At 37.3% G+C, this 18573-nt stretch overlaps 1 protein-coding gene across 1 annotated transcript in view; it reads right to left on the reverse strand.

Moving 5' to 3' along the window:
* The window catches only part of LOC134351497 (zinc finger C3H1 domain-containing protein), a 73517-nt gene that overhangs the window by 46273 nt on the left and 8671 nt on the right, over positions 1–18573 (reverse strand). The window contains exons 2-12 of the mRNA XM_063057719.1: positions 18138–18542; positions 15751–15815; positions 15431–15659; positions 9700–9929; positions 7581–7698; positions 6969–7057; positions 6384–6602; positions 5577–5744; positions 4358–4495; positions 1243–1361; positions 690–836 (exon numbers count right to left, since the gene is read on the reverse strand). Coding sequence (XP_062913789.1) covers positions 690–836; positions 1243–1361; positions 4358–4495; positions 5577–5744; positions 6384–6602; positions 6969–7057; positions 7581–7698; positions 9700–9929; positions 15431–15659; positions 15751–15815; positions 18138–18542 — 1927 coding nt within the window. The remainder of the gene's footprint in view (positions 1–689; positions 837–1242; positions 1362–4357; positions 4496–5576; positions 5745–6383; positions 6603–6968; positions 7058–7580; positions 7699–9699; positions 9930–15430; positions 15660–15750; positions 15816–18137; positions 18543–18573) is intronic.

Raw genomic sequence — 18573 nt, forward strand, 5'->3', positions numbered from 1 at the left:
ATAAAGTCAATTCAATGTTTCCTTGGTGTTTACTCCCGATTCCTTTCCCATGAGTTGGTATAGTAGCAAGGCAGTGGAGGTTTGAGATCAGTTTTCCTTCTCCTAGACAAGCTGCCAACTACAACTGAACCTCATCTGCCTGCAGTGACTGGTTTTAAGGTGCCAGTAACCTGCCTTCGACCTTTTTGCTGTCAGTAGAAATGGTTCCACTGGGCTTAGTAGTTAAGGCACACGTGAGGGCCAGCGATGGACTTGGTTGTCAGAAGCTATTTGAGATGCACGCCACTGGGAACGTTAGCTAATGAGAACTTAACCTCACTACCACACCCAGCTATGGCAATCTTAAGAAACCACCCCTCATCAGAACAGGCCTATTCACTGTGTTTAGTTGATTGGTGGCAACACCAGCTCTGCTGTGAACTTATGCTGCTGTGTAAAGATGTACAGAAAATCTCAATGGCCATTTATGGCTGTGAAGGAATGCATTGCTGTCAGGCAATATGACGTTTTGGATCTGATGTTCAACTTGGATTCCAGATCAGTATTCAAGTAAATAGAAGATTCCGTAGTATCTTTTCAACATCATTTGTTTCAACACTTTTCCCAGGCAACCTAAGGATTCTATTACTAATGCAAGTTTGTTCTTATTTACATTCAGACAAAAAAAATCAAGCACAACCAAAACTTACTTGTGTCTTCTTAGTCGCTCTTCAACTTCTGACAATTGTTTAGTAACTATCGCTCTCTTGCCAGCAGCATTTACTTCAGCATCAGAGTGAACTGGTGATGGACCACCTTTTGATAAATCTGATTTCAATACTCGCTGTTTGTCACGACTTAATAAAACCAAGAGAAGGGGAAAAAAAAGTGCAATGCCTTTAAACAACAAACCATTCATATTCATCTGAATAACAAGAGACACTGATCTAAACCAATGTTTGGTGGCAAATATCAGTGAAAAGGGCCAGTATTACATAGTGTGAAAACATTCAACTGTAATTATTAGGCTGACTAGGTTTAAATTCTAAACCCAAAATAAAGTAAAACTGCTGCTCCAAATTAACAATCTCAAAGAAACAATTTAACTTCTGCACAATGAGCTTTGAACAATTTCGTAAGTACATGCTATAAATTGACTATCTTCAAATAACAAAAGATTGTTTAGTTAATAGCCCAAAGCAATTTCTTCTGTCTGTTCAAGAATACAATGAAATGAAAAAAAATCTACACTGAACATTTTACCTGACATTTTCTTCCTTCAATGGTCTATTTTCTTTTTTGCCTCCTTCCAAAAATCCACTTTTGGTTCCTGCAGGGTCATTTTCTTTCTCTGCTTTTAGCCTTGGTTTAGGTTTTGATGCCTTTATGAAAAGATCAAATTTTAAACAAATTCTGTTGGTGCATTTTATTAAAAAGAGGAAATATAATTAACTCTCTCACTGAACCATCCAGATCCTTTTCAACCTTAGTTTCTTTCTTCCATAATATTTGAAATTGAGACACATGCCACATCAGCTTGGGCCTCCATTCCCAATAGGCAGAAGCTGTTTAGTTCAAAAAATCAGCTAACAGATATCCACTATGAACAGCAACGATCCTAGCAAGTGTCCTCTAACACCCCACTAATAATACCATGTACACCAACAATTCTAAATAGAGTAATAGAAATCTTGAAGAACTCAGCGCATCAAGCAGCATTAAGAAGGCAAAAGACATATAATTGATTAGGTCGACAACAGTATCAAATAAGCCCTTGCAGATACTTCAAAACACAACCACCATTTACAAACGTGAGAAGATCTGCAGATGCTGGAAATCCAAAGAAACACCTTTTCCATGGATGTTGCCTGACCTGAGCTGCGATTTTTTTGTCTGCATACTTTGTAACCTGCAGTTCCAAGGGCTACATATAAAGTTTAATTTTAAACTATTAATATATTTCACTGAATATCAAATAGGGCTAGTTGGTTTAATATTTAAAATTCATTTACCAAGCCCAATGTTGAAAAAAAATTCCGAACCTTGAGAGGACAAAATTGAAATAAGAGAAACACAACTGGCCAGAGACAAAAATAGTGTTGCTTTTACTTTGACGCACAGACAATGATTCAGGGAATGAGATTTAGCCAGATTCAATTATAAGCTGGACATCTTCATTCTTCTGCATCAATTAATTTTCATTCTACTATTTCCATAGTTTTTCTCTTGCAGTCAAAATTTATAAATGCCAAGTTATCTTACAACGACAAATAACAGATGATATTCTATTTTGAAGATGGCTGAAGCAATCCAAATTTCTGTGTTGATATTCATTTGCAAAATACAGTTGCAAGACAAAGTTTGTGAACCCTTCGCAATTACCTGGTTTTCTGTATTTATTACTCATACAATATAGTCTGATCTTCATCCAAGTCACAATAATAGACAAACACAATCTGCCTAAACTAACAACACAATTGTACTACTACTCATCAATACTGAGTACACCATTTAAACAATCACAGTCTAGGTTCAAAAAAGTATGTAAACAGGTGTTCCAATCTCAAAGTCAAGAAAGATCTGTTGCTGTGCACCATCCCTCACTCAAAACATTCGAGAGGACCTTGGAAGAAGAATTGTAGAGATGTGTGAAGCTGGAAAAGGCTACAAAAGTATTTCTAAAGATCTGAGTGTTCATCAGCCCACAGTAAAAGAAATTGTCTACAAATGGAGGCAATTCAGTGCTATTGCTACTCTCCTTAGGAATGGACATCCTGCAAAGGTCACACCAAGAGCACAATGTGCGATGCCGAAGGAGGTGAAAAAGTAAAGTTAACAGTAAACGATCTGCAGAAATCTCTGGAACTTGCAAAAGTCTCTATTTACATATCCACTATAAGAAAAACACTGAACAAGAATGGTGTTCATGGAAGGACACCACAGAGAAAAGCACTGCTCTCCAAAAAAAAACAACACACATCGCTGCATGTCTCAAGTTTGCAAAAGACCACCTGAATGTCCATAACCCTTCTAGGACAATGTCCTGTGGGCAGATGAGACAAAGGTTGAACTGCCTGACAGAAACGCACACCACTACTTTTGGAGGAAAAAGGGCACTGTACATCAACACCATAACCTCATCCCAATTACGAAGCATGGTGAAAGGAGCATTTTGGTTTGGGGCTGCTTTGCTACCTCAAGGCCTAGACAGCTTGCAAGCATTGAGGAAACAATGAATTCAAAATTGCATCAAGACATTTTACAAGAGAATGTCAGGGTAACAGTCCAATTCACCTGAAGCATAATAGAACTTGAATGATAGAACAAGACAATGACCCAAAACACAAGAATGAATCGACAACAGAATGGTTTAAAATGAAGAAATTTTGTGTTTTGGAATGGCCAAGTCACAGTCCAGACCTCAACTCAATTGAGATGCTGTGGCATGACCTGAAGAGGGCTGTTTATGCAAGGTATCCCAAAACTAGTGATGAACTGAAACAGTTCTGTATGGAAGAATCGTCTAAAATTCCTTCTCACTGTTATCAGATCAGCAGCTATAGGAAGTGTTTGGTGGAGGATACTGCTGCTAAAGGAGGTTCTACCAGTTTTTAATTACAAGGACTCATGTACTTTTTCCTGCCTGGACCGTGAATAATTAAACAAATATGTTCAATAGAGACATGACAAGTACAATTTATCTTATGTTACTAGTTTAGGCAGATTGTGTTTGTCTATTATTGTGACTTAGATGAAGATCAGATCACATTTTATGAGTAATTATTACAGAAAAGCAGGCAATTGCTAATGGTTCACAAATTTTCTTACATCTGTAGATACATCACTCTGGACCAAAACATTCAAACATGAATGAAAAATCAATGATTAACCCAATTCTTGCTTAGAGTGGTGCAAGATTTCAACCTTTTTCATTTCTGAATTATATTTACAGTTCTAATTTAAATGTCTTGTTGCAATTTCAGCTCACAAAGCCTGTGTGGAAAGTGTTTAATATAGCTTAAATTTCATAAGCCTCCAGTCCAGAGTAACAATTGTATACCAGATTAGGAGGAATCTAGCATGATTTGAAATATAATTTCCTAAAAGGGAGTTAATCCAACTTGTATATGCCCTATACTGAGCAGGATCTGGGTTTGAGTAGAAACTATAAGGAATTCTTTGTTGCCTGTCAACCAAAGTTAGTCACTATTACTTAATATTTGTAGGACTTTACTATAATCAATTTGGCTGTAATGTTCATTAAGTTACAATGTTCACCATACTTCTGGAGTGGTTATAATACATGCCACAAGATCCAAAGGAAACAGCAGTTTTAAAAATGTATGCTATTACAGCTATTGTGTTATGTTTTCCATACCTCTGCAGTTCTTCTGGCTTCTCGTATCATGGACTCTAATCCGCCAAAGACACCCATACTTAGACTGGGTTGTTCATTATCTGAGTCACTATCATCAGAGTCATCCAGTCTCACAACTACTGATTTGTGCCTTGGAATCTACAAGGAACAGGTTACAGACATGTATTAAATGTCATAGTCCCTCAAACTTAAATGTGCTCTCCCTTTGCAAACCAATCCAGGGGTGCACATTTAGATTATGTATCATTCTGAGTTTGAAAATCCATAGAGTATACAAGTTTGCAACTTTTATTTTCAGTTTATTAAAAACATGAGGCTTACTACTGTGGTGTGTAGCTGAAGAAAATAATACCGATGCATTCAAGTAGAAAAGATAATCAAAGAATAGTGTTTATATGAAGAAACGGAGGAGTAGATAAGCCTCAAGGAGACAAATGCCACCATAAACAGGATGTACCAGATGTCCCTATTCTGTGTATGATTCTATGTTATTTCCTGCTTACAAAAGTATGGAACCTAACAGTATATATACCCATATGTTGACAAGTACCCACAGGATGGACTTTCAAGTGAAAATATGAAAACCATTACACAAAAATCTACAGCTAAAAATCACAAAGATCTATTCTAAAACAACCTGCACGAACTTGGTTATTTTGATTTTAAAACCTTTGGAATTTTCAATGCACCATCTGATAACACTCCCTTATATTCATGTGACTGAGGGTTTGAATCCATTGGTATTTTGCTAAAGGACAGTATTATTTCTGTTTAGGTTTTTTAAAAAAGATGTTAAAGTGGCTATTTTCTAAAATTCCAGAAACATTAAGTATTCTTTCATGTATTAATAAGACATTTCAAGTAATAAATCAAACTGCTTAATACACTTTACTTTAACAAGTGTGCCATAATAAAAACCATTTACATTAGGCAATTTCTAAAAAATTTTATTGTTTAAATGAAACTATGAATAATCCAATATAGATTTACCACCCTATAATCTAGATTTTCCGGATAGTGCAATTAAGTGGCAAGATGTCACTCGACCAAGATGTAGCCAAGCTTCACTAAGTTCTACCAATTTTGGAAAAAAATCTGCTAATTCTTCATAATGAGCTTGCTTCAGTGTTACAGCAATTTATTTTGAACCACAAAGAAAATACACTGAAAGTATATCTGAAATGAAAATCCATTCCCCTGCACAAATTGTCATACTAACCACGATCAGCGGCCGATTTGCTGCAGGCCCTCTCACAAATTTTGTGCTTTGTGGGCGTGGCTGTAATGAAGCACTCACGCTGGCATTTGTGAAGTTATTTATTGACGGAGATTGTGAATTCTCAATAGGAAGAGGTGGCAAAGACAGATCACCATCGTCACTTGAATCCTGTTTAAGAAAATTGAGAACAAAACTTAATAACAGCCACATCTATTGAAAATCTGATTGTCATACTTCTGACAACGTTCACCCTACAATCTTGAATTTCTATGCTTAATCATTCATTCAAATGTAGGAAAACAGACAAATATGTGTCATCCAAATGAGTGAATGAGATTTTATGTTAAAATAAGGAACTATGAAAAATGTCAAGTGACAGGCAGTGTTCTATTTGAAACAGCTAGTTCCTTGTTTCTCTTCTGCTGAGCATGGACTTCTTTGGGGCATACTTTAATAAGTACTACACAAATTTATTGGGCAACCTTCACTATTCAGTCATGGGTGGCAACAGACAAATCCCTGAAAATTAATGAAGCCCGGCCAAACCTCTTCTATTTCGGAATGCGTTAACAAAAAAAAGAAACCAGGAGGCACATGAAATTCAGGCGTTCCAAATAAAATCAACCAGATTCAAACATGGCAAAATCTGAACTTGAGCACTTCCTGCAGGATGTGATAAACTTGCAACCTGAATTTCACTTTGAGTAAATTTAAAATTGAAAACAACCATCCCAGCTAAACTTCCTGGCTTATTAAAGGATGCCCTCTGCTGGCTAAAATATATCAATTCATATCTGTTTCAAATACCTCCGGCTTCAAAGCACGTCGATTTGCAATAGATTTTAACAATTCTTCTCGAAGAAGCATTTCTTCTTCCTCCTCCTCATCAGCAAACGGTGGCTTAGGTGGTTGCTCGGGCTCGTCGGGTGGAAGTGGTGGTGGCGGTGGTGGTTGTTGTTGGGGCAGCTCCAAGGGACAAGGCAAGTAATTCTCCAAATAATTTGGAATGAAAGGCTCTCCCACATTCTGAATGACAAAAGATTTGCAAATTATTTATGCATTGTCAGGGTTTAGGATTTATACATTTACAGTTCTACATATTTAAGGAAAGAGGCCGAGATGGTTTAGTTGGAGTTTATGTAAACCAAAGGTCATGACTGCAATCAATATTTCATCTTTTTAAACCATTTACTGTTGCAAGATCAATTGCAAATTCACAACCGTCAATGAAAATTAACCTACTTTTTCTGTGTGGCAAAATAATTTATGAAAGTAACTGTTTTGCATATGCTTTTGAAAGTTGACCGTGGACAAAAGAAACTGGAGTACTGCAAACAGAAGTCCAATATCACTAATACTTTACGTCACGGTCAATAGAAGGCTGACACTGACCTGATGTACGAACACTGGCACTGGTGGCACTGGAGGAAAATACCCTGTGTGGTAATCGACAGAATATGGAAGTGGCACTGGAGAGGATACTGTCAGAAAAGGCAAATAAATCATTTAAGGTGACAAACCCATGTGGCAGTGCATTAACTCTGATAACAGTTCTCTATTTTATCTCAGTATCCATAAATTCCAAAACTGTTCAATAAAGCTACTTTTCATCTTCTCATCTGCCTAACATCTCCCCCTGATGCCCTTCCTCCTATGATCTACTCTCCTTTCCCATCAGATACCTTCATCTCCAACCATTTCCCTTACCTACCCACCTGGCACTTTCTGGCTATCATTCTTCCCCTCCCCCACTTTTTTCTTTATTCTGCTGCCTTCCCCTTTCCTTTCCAGTCCCGAAGAAGGGTCTCGGCCTGAAACGTCAACTGTTCGTTTCCATAGATGCTGCCTGACTTGCAGAGTTCCTCCAGCATTTAGCGTGTTGCAATAAACTGCTTGATAAGCAAGAATTCTTAACTCAATGCTATCAGTACAAAACACAGGGAGTTAATTTATTGATAAGATCCTATAAGAAAGCTTAAGCTATAATTCACAAACAACACTAACCTGGTGAATTGGTTTCACTATCTGTTTCCATAGCAACTTCTTCATAGTTATCATACTGATATAAATTGCCAGACTCTTCTATTGGTTTTTCTTGTGATTTTTTATCTGCGTCTGTTGACTAGGATAGCGAACATAAATTAACTTGTTTAAATCAAAACGCAAATCTGCTTTTAGATTCCACTGATTACATTATGAAAATCAATTAATTCATAGTTTTAATTTGTTTTCAAACTTTATATCCAGTGCACTAAACATCAAGTGCAGAATTTCACTAACTGCTATTTCAGGCCTTAGTTTGGTGGATAGTTGTCAATGTTATGAAAATAATCTTTACAGGGCTTATCGCTATTATGCACTGTGTCATATGACATGGACAATTGTGGTCTTATGACCATGATTGTTCTTGGCAAATTTTTCTACGGAAGTGGTTTGCCATACCTTCTTCTGGGCAGTGGCTTTATGAGACAGGTGACCCTAGCCATTGTCAATATTCTTCAGAGACTGCCTGGCATAACCAGGAATTGTGATATGCATGACCTGCTCCCATGGCTTCACGTGACCCTGATCAGGGGACTAAGCAAGTACTACACCTTGCCCAAAGGTAACCTGCAGGATAGCAGAGGGAAAGAGCGCCCTTCTTTGGTAGAAATGAATCTCCACCCCACCACCCAAAGGGGCCAATATATATTTGTGCTGTAAAGGCCAATTATCATTACTGGCTAACACATTTATACATTTTGCTCAGCATTCACTTTTTCAATGAATTTCCTACATTGTCCTTCTGCAACAAGGAACACTCATTGCTTAAGCATTGTCATATATAATGATGGAATGTAGCCTGGCCACAGAACTGACACTGTGGAAAGCAGTAATCAAAAAAAAACAGAAACATAAAACATAAGTGATGAAAGGTCATCAAATGGAGATGTTGGCTTTTTCTCCACAGATACTGTCTGATCTTCTATGTGATTATGTGTGGGTTGCTTTAGATTTCCTGCATCTGCAGAATTCCCCCGTGTGCCATTTCATCCATTTTATGTTTATTGATTCTTAACAGAAATCAGCCACTTTTAATCCAAGGTGCCAATCTGACATCAAGCTTCTAACTGAAAAATCTATCGTCTATTAGTTTCACACTTTCCTACTCAATTATATTCAAACATCAGATTCAGGATTATTTAGTAACTGAGATGGCAAATAATTTTGAAGTTAAACTTGCAGCTATAATTGTTCTACACTCAAAGTTTAAGTAATAAACATCCAATACATCCATTTTGTACAATAATGGTGGTGTCCAGATGTTTAAAAATACTGCCAGCATAAACTACACTGAACAACAAAGATTTTGCTTCCTGAATACTTTTGGGTGTATCCAATGAATTTTGGCTGCTGATCATGCAATTCCCCTATCATGCACCATTTTAAAAACAATTGCCTATATTTGTAATTTCAATTCATATTTCAAGATGCCAAAATTAAGGAAGGTATTTTTGTTGGTCCACAAATCAAACAGGTCATTAATGCATGAAATTCAAAGAACTTTTAGTGGGTCTGGAGATAATCACACGGAAGACATTCCAAAATGTTTTTGAAAATTTTCTTGGCCACTACAGAGCATTGAACTATGTTCAGCTGGTTGACAACATGCTTCAAGCACACAAAATCATGAAGTGCAACATGTCATTAAAGATTTTTTTCTGCATTCCCATTTAGACTTCTTCTCTGCAAATCTTGGCATTGTCAGTGCCAAGCATGGTGAAAGACTTCACCAGACATTGCAGTCATAGAGAAATAGTATCAGGGCAACTGGAATTCATCAGTGCTGGGTGATTATTGTTGGACACTTAAGCGAGAAATCACAGACACTGAGTACAAATGAAAATCATCAAAACATTTTTACCTTAGTTGATCTATTGCAAAGCGTCAGCACCATTATACAATTAAACACATTACATTCAATAAAAGTTAATTTCTTGCTTCTCCAGATTCCTACATGACACAAGCAGTCCGAAATATTTGTGTTCAGCATCAAGTACTCTACCATAAAATAAAAAAATTCTGAGGAAGCAACACTTTCAAAAAAAAAGAAAATAAATTTGGGTGTTCAGTGTTATTTTACCTTGCAACTAGATCGTCTTTTTCCTCCAACAAGTTTCATGAAACGATTGTACTGCTCTTCCTGATTGGAAAGGTCCCGAATTTTTCTGATTTCATCCTCCCGTTTTTTTCGTTCCTCTTCTTCCATCTGTTTCCTTTCTTCATCCTCCCTGCGTTGTTTTTCTTGCTCTTTTTCTTGCTGGATTTTTTTCCAAGCTTTGGTCTTTTGCCTTCGCATTTGTCTTCGCTTTGCTATAGAAGATAAACAGATGACAGATCCAAACAGGATTAATTTTAATTACCAGTTTGCCCTATCTTTTAAAAGTACATTTTCTCACAATGCATTTTAACACTCTATATATTTTTTTAAAAAATCAATGGCAGCTTGCATATCTTGATTCAGTTTCACCAGAAAATGAGACATGCTGGTCAATTATTTTCACAGCACTGTTGAAATACTGTTCCCAACCTGGGATCCATGGACCCTTGCTTAATGATATTGGTCCATAGTATAATAAAGGTTGGGAACCACTTAGTTAAAGGTTCTATAGAGTGCAGAAAAGTTCTAAAGATGAAGCTAAACTTCTTGAAGCAATGATAAATACAGAAAATATGATGGAAGCAAACAAGATAATGATAGCTATTGATAGGGTAGCTTTTCCCATGAGCAGTGGTTTAAGGAATTAGAGGAAATACAGCAAAAGTGAAGATTGAAAGGTGTTTGAAAATCATTTGGAAATCAATCAATAATGGCCTTAAATTGATCTCCCCCCCCCCCCAAGTCATTAAGGGTCAATAAAGACTTTCAAAATGAAATTGCAAAACCCCACTCACAAACAATTAGAGTAGCATTAAACTGGCAGAACAGTTCCCCCTTTAATGTCCATCAGAATTCCTCTCAAGATTTCAGAATCATTATGTAGTTAAGAGGCTTTGGACGTCAACATCTCATGGTATCAGATCAAACATGAGCAAGGAAAGTGTAGCAAGGGAGCCAGGTATACAAAGATATGAGGGGTCTCCATAAGATGAATGCATGCAGGCTCTTCCCCTTTAGGCTGGGTGAGACTAGAACTAAAGGCGAAAGGATTAAAGTGCAAAGTGAAGTATTTAAGGGGAATCTGAGAAGAGACTACTTCATGCAGAGTGTAGTGCTGAGTGATAGATGTGGGTTTAATGGTAACATTTAAGAGAAGTTTAGATAACTTCATAGATAGGATGAGTTTGGAAGGATATAGTCTGGTGCAGGCAGAAGGCACAGTTGGCACTGATTAGATGGACTAAAAGGTCTGTTTCTGTGCTGTAGTACTCTATGACAGTCCTTGATTGATTGCCACGTGGTAATACTTGCCAGTGAACGCCATTTAGCTAGGGTAATGAGTACACCAGGGGTAAAGAATGCACTTCAACGTCCATCACTAACAGCAGCATGGCAACTCCACCTCTAAGATGAAGGACAAACCACTAGTGTGGTCTGTGGTTGATGACACAATTATAGGCAAGAGATTTTGATTTGTCTCCATAATTCTGTCATAGATACATCTGTTCATGGAGCAGAGGGTTAGTAAATAAAAAGATACATATGTTTTTGCAGCTCAAAGATGTATTTACGCAGTTCTAAAAGGAGATCTTTTTTGTTGCAGAGCTCAAAACAGTGTACAATACTCTAACCATAATGTGTCAACTTGCATGGGCAGCTTCTAAGGAAACAAATTTCTTTCCATCTTGCATCAGGACAGTCTGAATATCCTTTGTTTCTTCCTTGACCAGGTGCCTCTCTACCATTACTAGTTTGCCTGGCTGAAATTGATGTTGAATTTGACAGCTCCTTCACAGGATACAGCTGTGCCAAGTTATGCACATTTCTTTATTAGACCAATTTCACCCACTTCCTTTTACAGTGCACTTAAGACTATATAGTTGTTCCTACCTTTTCACAGGCAAACTTAAATTTTCATCACATTTACCAATTTCCAACCTGCTCTCCTCTCACACCATTTGTTAATGACTCTCTCCTTCCCTTTCTCAGCTTTATACCCATTGGGAAATAGGTTAGCGACCAGAATCCAGAAGCCGAGGGAAATCTGCAGTTGCCTTGACTGCACTTCCTCTCATACAGCTCTCAGTAAATCAGAACGCTGGAAGAAGTCAGACCAAGCAGCATGTGTCGGTGCAAAAGATGCAGGTAATCTAATAGTGCATGTCCCATCCCTGCCTCAGACTAGCAACCTTTCCTCTTCCCTCAGTCCTGATGTAGGGTCTCGATCTGGAGCAGTGACTTACATCTTCTGCTTCTGCAGATGCAGTTTGATCTGAGTTCTTCCACCATTGAGATCTGAATTCTTCCACGTTCTTTTGTTCCAGATTCCAGCATCTGAACTCTTTTCTCCCGTTTCCTGTGAAGACTGAATCCACCCGTTTCTCCATTTTTCTATGCAACATCTTCATTTTTCCCAAATGGGGCTATCACATCTGTTTCATTTCCTGCACTCATGCTTTTCAAGCATTCTCCTGCCCTGCAGAACAAGGACAGGGTTCTTTGTATTCCGTCTGGGTTGCCTCCAACCTGACAGTATGGACATAAATTTCCTTGAACTTCCGGTAGTTGCCCCCCTTCCTTCACCATTCCCACTTCCCTCTTACCTGCCCATCACCACTCCTCTCCCTTTCCCTTCCGTCCTCTATCAGATTCCCCATTACCTCTTTCATCAGCTCTTCCCAGCTCTTTACTTCACCCCTTCCCCTCTCCCGGTTTCTTCACCTATCACCTTCTCACTCTGACTTCTCATCTCTTCTATCCAGTCCTGAGAGGACTCAGCCCAAAACGTCGACTGAGTTTACTCTTTTCCATAGATACTGCCTAGCCTACTGAGTTCCTCCAGCATTTTGTGTGTATTATTAGGATTCTTTGCCCCTGCCTTTCACTCCATCCACCTCTATGAAAGTAGATATTTGGCACTCAACTAATTGTATCACATATCACTAGATCCAGCTAAGTCACATCAAGTCACACTTTCCTCTATCAAACAAACATTTAATTCACAAGCATCTTCTCCTCTGAGGAAGAGGTAATCAAGATCAATATTGTCTACAATCCCCAAGCCCCCATCCCCCACCCCAGGCACCTTAACCACCTGACCCACCTATAAAATGCATTGGGAACAATTTAATGGATGTCTCAGGTCAGTGGGTCTGGCAATTAGAATTTAATCCAGCAAAGTGCAAGGTAATTGATTTGGGGCACATACAGAAGAATGAAACCAAATCCAATTAAGGTTAATCATTCAACCATACATGGATACAGCCAAACAAAGGGCATTACTCTGGGCCAAGGTGCAAAACATACACAGCACTTTCAAAGAGGTGAGCAAAAAAAAGTCATGCAAAAAAAAAACATGTATAGTCCAAAGCAGAAGGTCAGGCAGATGAGGTATATGAGATACCTGATTTTATTTGCCAAGGTAGAGAATGTGACAAGTGGATGGGTGTACTAAAGTTAAGCCTCAACCAGAGGACTACTTTCAGTTCAGACCACACATGTGGTCGTGTTAAAGGGATTTTGAGATTTGAGGATATTAATAGGAATGAAGTTTAGACTGGTTTCCCTAGGGAGCAGGAAAGGTGAGAAGTTTAATTCAGGTATATAAAATATTGAAGTAATAGTTAAGAGTACACAAAATCACCCAATTTAAGACAACATGTAACAGGACTAGAAAGAAATTCTTTCTTCCGCCTCAGGGGTAATTATGGTCTTCAATACATTGCCTGATTGGGTTGGTTGACGTTTAAAAAAAAGCTCGGAGTATCTCTATGCACTGTAACTTCTGATAGAGCCAGGAAATAAATGTGGTCTCCAGAGCCCTTACTAAGCTGCGAGTAACATAACAGCTTAAGAGGTCAACGTGTGAGCCATTAAATCTCTAACATTCTACAGACTCAATGTCCAATAACATTAAAATAATACATTATTCCATCTAGCTCCTTGCCCTTATCCACAAAATCTAAATTTAAATGTTTTCTCCAAACACATGGCTACTAGACCCATAGCTGACCAAATGGTGGATTTGTGTTTGGTGAACATTCAGACTGAAACTGGCAGCAACATGCACACAAACAATAAGAGGCAAACAGGGATATGGGGTGGAAAGTGAATGAGAAAGCCAAGTGGGTAGCAGGAGATGAAGGTAGGGCATTACTAGAGATACAGATAGACAACGATTGATGTGGGAAAAAAAATAAAGACTTGGGCTTGAGATCAGATACAGCCCTGTCAGACTTTAATTTTATTCCTGAGCAAGCATTGCCCTGAACATTCTTTGTTTCTCTTATTTCCCTTTGTGGAGATACGTTGCTACCAAAGGAGTTGTAAGACACTCCTTTCCTCCACTAGCCTGCATCAGGTCACCCTTGAGTAAGGTGTAGAACCCGCTAGCTCCCAGTTCAGGATCACAAGCACAGAATCAGGTGGTGGATGGTCATATGAGCAGCTGGTACATATTACAAGTCCTGGTTACGTGATCACTGACACCAGGCAGACAATCTCTGAAGAGTACTGATAATGGCTGGTTGGGGTGGGGTGGGTCACCTGTCTTGTAAAGACACTTAGAAGGCGGCAATGGCAAGCCACTTCTGTAGAAAAATTTGCTAAGAACAATCACGGCCATGTAAAGACCATGATTGCCTATGGCATATGACACCACCCATCATGACGGCAACCCATTGTGCTTAACCATAAACGTATTTTCATGACCCCATTCAAAATAAGCTAATTAAATTTCCCTCTGGCCTGTCAACAAGACAGCATTAAATTATTCCCTCGCCTGTACAGTATCTTCCTTTTATCCTCAGTCATCCCCTTTGTCTTGACATCTTTATTTCTCTTTCCTCTTCAAAATTCAGCAATGCATTATCACCCTTGCAAATAAATCACCTTTGCAGTTCCTTCCTCTCCTCAAATGTTGCTAGATCTGGAGCTCCTCCAGTAGTTCGTATTTTGTTTGCTTACTAGAATTCCGTTAGAATCACATTACTCAGTTCCCCTCCTAGTGACAAAACTGAAATGGCCTTCAATGCCATTGTGACAATAATGAAATATTGCCTTCACTATTTACTTCCTACAGCAACTGATATGATGACTACTCAATTCCAGTTATTGCTTCAGTTTCCATTCAATCTGTCCTAGGAAAATATATAGAAAACCAACATCTACAGATTACCTTTTTGTCTGCTTCTACTTTGTAAAGCCTGTCTCAATCCTTCATGCAATTCATGTCTTTTTCATGTCCAATTTTTTCAATGCTCTCCTGATTCATTTGAATGATTTACCCTATAGCACCCTGAATGTCATTTAAAATTGCCATAATTTTCAAGCCTCTTATTAGCCTGACAGGAATCGCACCAACTCTGTATAAATACACACAACCGATTTTTCTAGCTCTGGAGTTACGGGCAACCCTTTCTGCAGCCATGTCTTCAGACATCCAAAACCTCAAGTGCTCTCCATAATCCTCAGCATTCCTTTCTCCTTGGATACAATCAAAGCTCAAACACCTTGACCAAGCTTTTGTCTGCTTCTATTATCTCAAACAAATAGCACTTACAGCTAAAGCAAAACTTGTACAAAATTGGTATAAAGTTACCAATAAAAGAAACTTGCTTCAATAAAGAAATATGTACTTTGTACCATCAATCCTGACATGCCAAATGCTGTCATTTGCACCAGCAATATCTTTTTCCATAAATTTGTATGTTACCTGCACTAGGAGTTTTCTTGACTGCATGCATTTCTGGGCTACTCCTGGTCTTCTGCTGAGAAATTCTTAGTTTAGTTAACTTCTCCTTGCTCTCCTTCATTACACATTGTTCTTTTTGTTGCCACTTTTTACTCGCAGACTGTAATGCAAGTAGACGCAAGTGGAGTTCAGACAGCTCTTCCTCCTCCTTTTCTTCCTCATCTTCATCATCTTCCTCCATTTTGGCATCCTGTTAAAATGTCAAAATTCATTACCTCCAAAATGACTGAAGAATAATGCTCCTATTATACTTATTTCACACAAATATATTATTAATTTACCTTAATGGCAGATTCTGACAACTTTTTGCTGTTTGAAGGACGACATGAATCTTTACTTTCAACACCTGAAAGAAAATGTAGAAAATTACTCTTCAATTTTAATGTTTACCTTGCAAAACTCACTTTTCTTTCAATATTTTTATTAGTTTCTACATAGAAGAAGACTACAAGTCGAAAAAAACACCGTTACATTGTTATTATGAATAGATATAATCTCATTACCCCATATTCATGTAGGTTAGTCAAAGTTATATTGAAATATACTAATTTATTCAAAAAAAGTCTAACCCCTACTGAGACTGAAGCTGTTTATTAAGGAGAAAAAAGGTAAAATACCTTCTTGTATAATAAAAATAATAGCCAACATCTAAATTTAAACAACGAATTGAGGGTTTTGGAAGTTTTGAAAATAATTCAGAAAGGTTCCCCACAATGTTTGAAAGTCTTGACGAGATTCAGAAATTGAACAACGGATCTGCTCTAAATCTAAGCATGACATAACGTCGCATAACCATTGAGCATGAGTGGGAGGACAAACATCTTTCCATTTAGACAAAAGCGCCCTCCTAGCTATAAAACAGCTAAAGGCCAAAATATGTAAATCAGATATCTTCCACTTGATATCTTGTCCTGTAACAATACCGAATAGGGCCAGAGGATTAGGCTTAAAATTGACTTTGAAAAGTAAAGAAAAAGTTTGAACAACTTCCTTCCAATATTTTTCAAGACATGGACATATCCAAAACATATGAATTAATGAAACTTCTCCATTATTGCATCTGTCACAGTAGGGACATATATCCAAATAAAAATGAGATTGTTTATCTTTAGTCATATGGACTATGTACCACCTTAAATTGTATGAAAGAATGGCAAGCACATAGCGATGAAGTATTAACCAGTTTAAAAATTTCATTCCAAGTTTCCTCAGATACTGATGTCTGTAAATCTTGTTCCCAGAGATTCTTAATTTTACCTAAAGGAATATTCCTCATCTCCAGTAACATACCTTGAATATTAGATATTGAACCATTATAAAAAGGTGTAATTTTTAATTTGACATCTACTAAGTTCCTATCTGAGCTTATAGGAAATGTGCATAATTGAGATCTTAGAAAGTCTCTGATTTGTAGATATCTAAAGAAGTGAGTTTTGGGTAAGCTATATTTAGCTGACAGTTGCTCAAATGAAAAAGATTTCCTCCAACAAACAGACCCCAAAAATATTTAATAACCAACCTGTCCCATTCTTTAAAAACTAAATCAGTCATGGAGGGTTTTTAAAAAATTAGAATACATGGGACTAGAAAGGGAAAACCTCAATAAACCAAAATGCTTTCTAAATTGTATCTAGATCCTCACAGTATGTTTAACTATCAGTTAGTTTACTTACAAATAAAGGAAGCGAGGGTCCAAGAAGAGAAATAATAGAAAATTAACAGAATTAGCTTCTGAAGAAACCCATACCAGACAGTCTACACGATTAATATAGCCAAAACGCAAGATATCGTATAGTAACTGCCCAGTAATAAAACCTAAAACTAGGTAGTGCTGAACCTCCAGACTTTTTAGGTTTTTGAAAGTAAACTTTATTTAAACAAGGACGTTTATTTTTCCATATATAGGAGGATAAAATAGATTCAAGAGAGTCAAAAAAGTATTTGGGAATAAAAACGGGTAAGGCCTGAAAAAGATATATAAATAAAGGTAGAATATTTATTTTAATAGAAATAATTCATCCAATCAACAATATTGAAAGAGGTGACCAATTTAATAATATCTTTTTTACATGGTTCAATAAGGTAAGAAAGTTTTCTTTAAACAGGTATTTGTAATTCTTAATGATTGTTACACCCAAATAAGTAAATTGATTCCTTACAATTTTAAAAGGGAGATTAGTATTAATTGATACCAAATTATTTAAAGGAAATAATTCACTCTTATATAGGTTAGATTTATATCCTGAAAACTGGCTAAAACAGGAGAGTCAAGGAAGAACACAGGGTAATGAGGTCTGAACATTAAAGATAAAAAGCAATACATCATCAGCGTAAAGCAAGATTTTGTGGGTTATACCTCTCCTTAAAATACCACAAATATCATTAGATTCTCGAAAAGCAATGGCAAGGGGTTCTAAAGCCAAATCAAAAAGCAAAGGACTCAACGGACAGCCTTGTCCAGTTCCGCAGTGAAGTTTAAATGGTTTGGAATTTTGAAAATTAGTAAGAACCTGAGCAGGAGATAAAGTAATTTAATCAATTGAATAAAATCTTGTCCAAAATTAATTTTTTCTAATGTTTTAAATAAATAATTCCATTCAACCCAATCGAAGGCCTTCTCAGCATCTAAGGATAGCAAAACTCACTTAAGAATAACGCTGTTTTATACCTTGTATTACTGTCACATGCTCTAAAGGGTCCACTTTCTGGTCTTTGTTCAAGTTGATTTGATCCAGTTCAGCTGGAGTTGGTAATTTATTTCTTACCGGTTTTATTTCAAAGGATTGAAAAGATTTAACCTGAGGTTTCTCAGTGGAAGGCTGAAAATGCTCATTGTTCTTGTCAATACTGTTTACGTCAATACTAGCATTCCCAGATACAACTCCTGCTTCTTCTTCCAACAAGTTTTCCCCCTTAGTTGTCTGAGACATCTTCTCTTCCCTATTAAGGCATTCCAGTTCCAGCTGAATCTCCTTGTACTTCCTAAGTAGATCTTCAAACGTTTCTGCCATATCATCTTCATTTCTGTGATGATAAGCTGGTCTTCTTGATAATGAACGTCCAAAAAATTTTGCTGAGTTAGATGTAAAGGAAACTTAACTCAT

This window comes from Mobula hypostoma, chromosome 9, assembly GCF_963921235.1.
Source record: "Mobula hypostoma chromosome 9, sMobHyp1.1, whole genome shotgun sequence".
NCBI classification, from domain to species: domain Eukaryota; kingdom Metazoa; phylum Chordata; class Chondrichthyes; order Myliobatiformes; family Myliobatidae; genus Mobula; species Mobula hypostoma.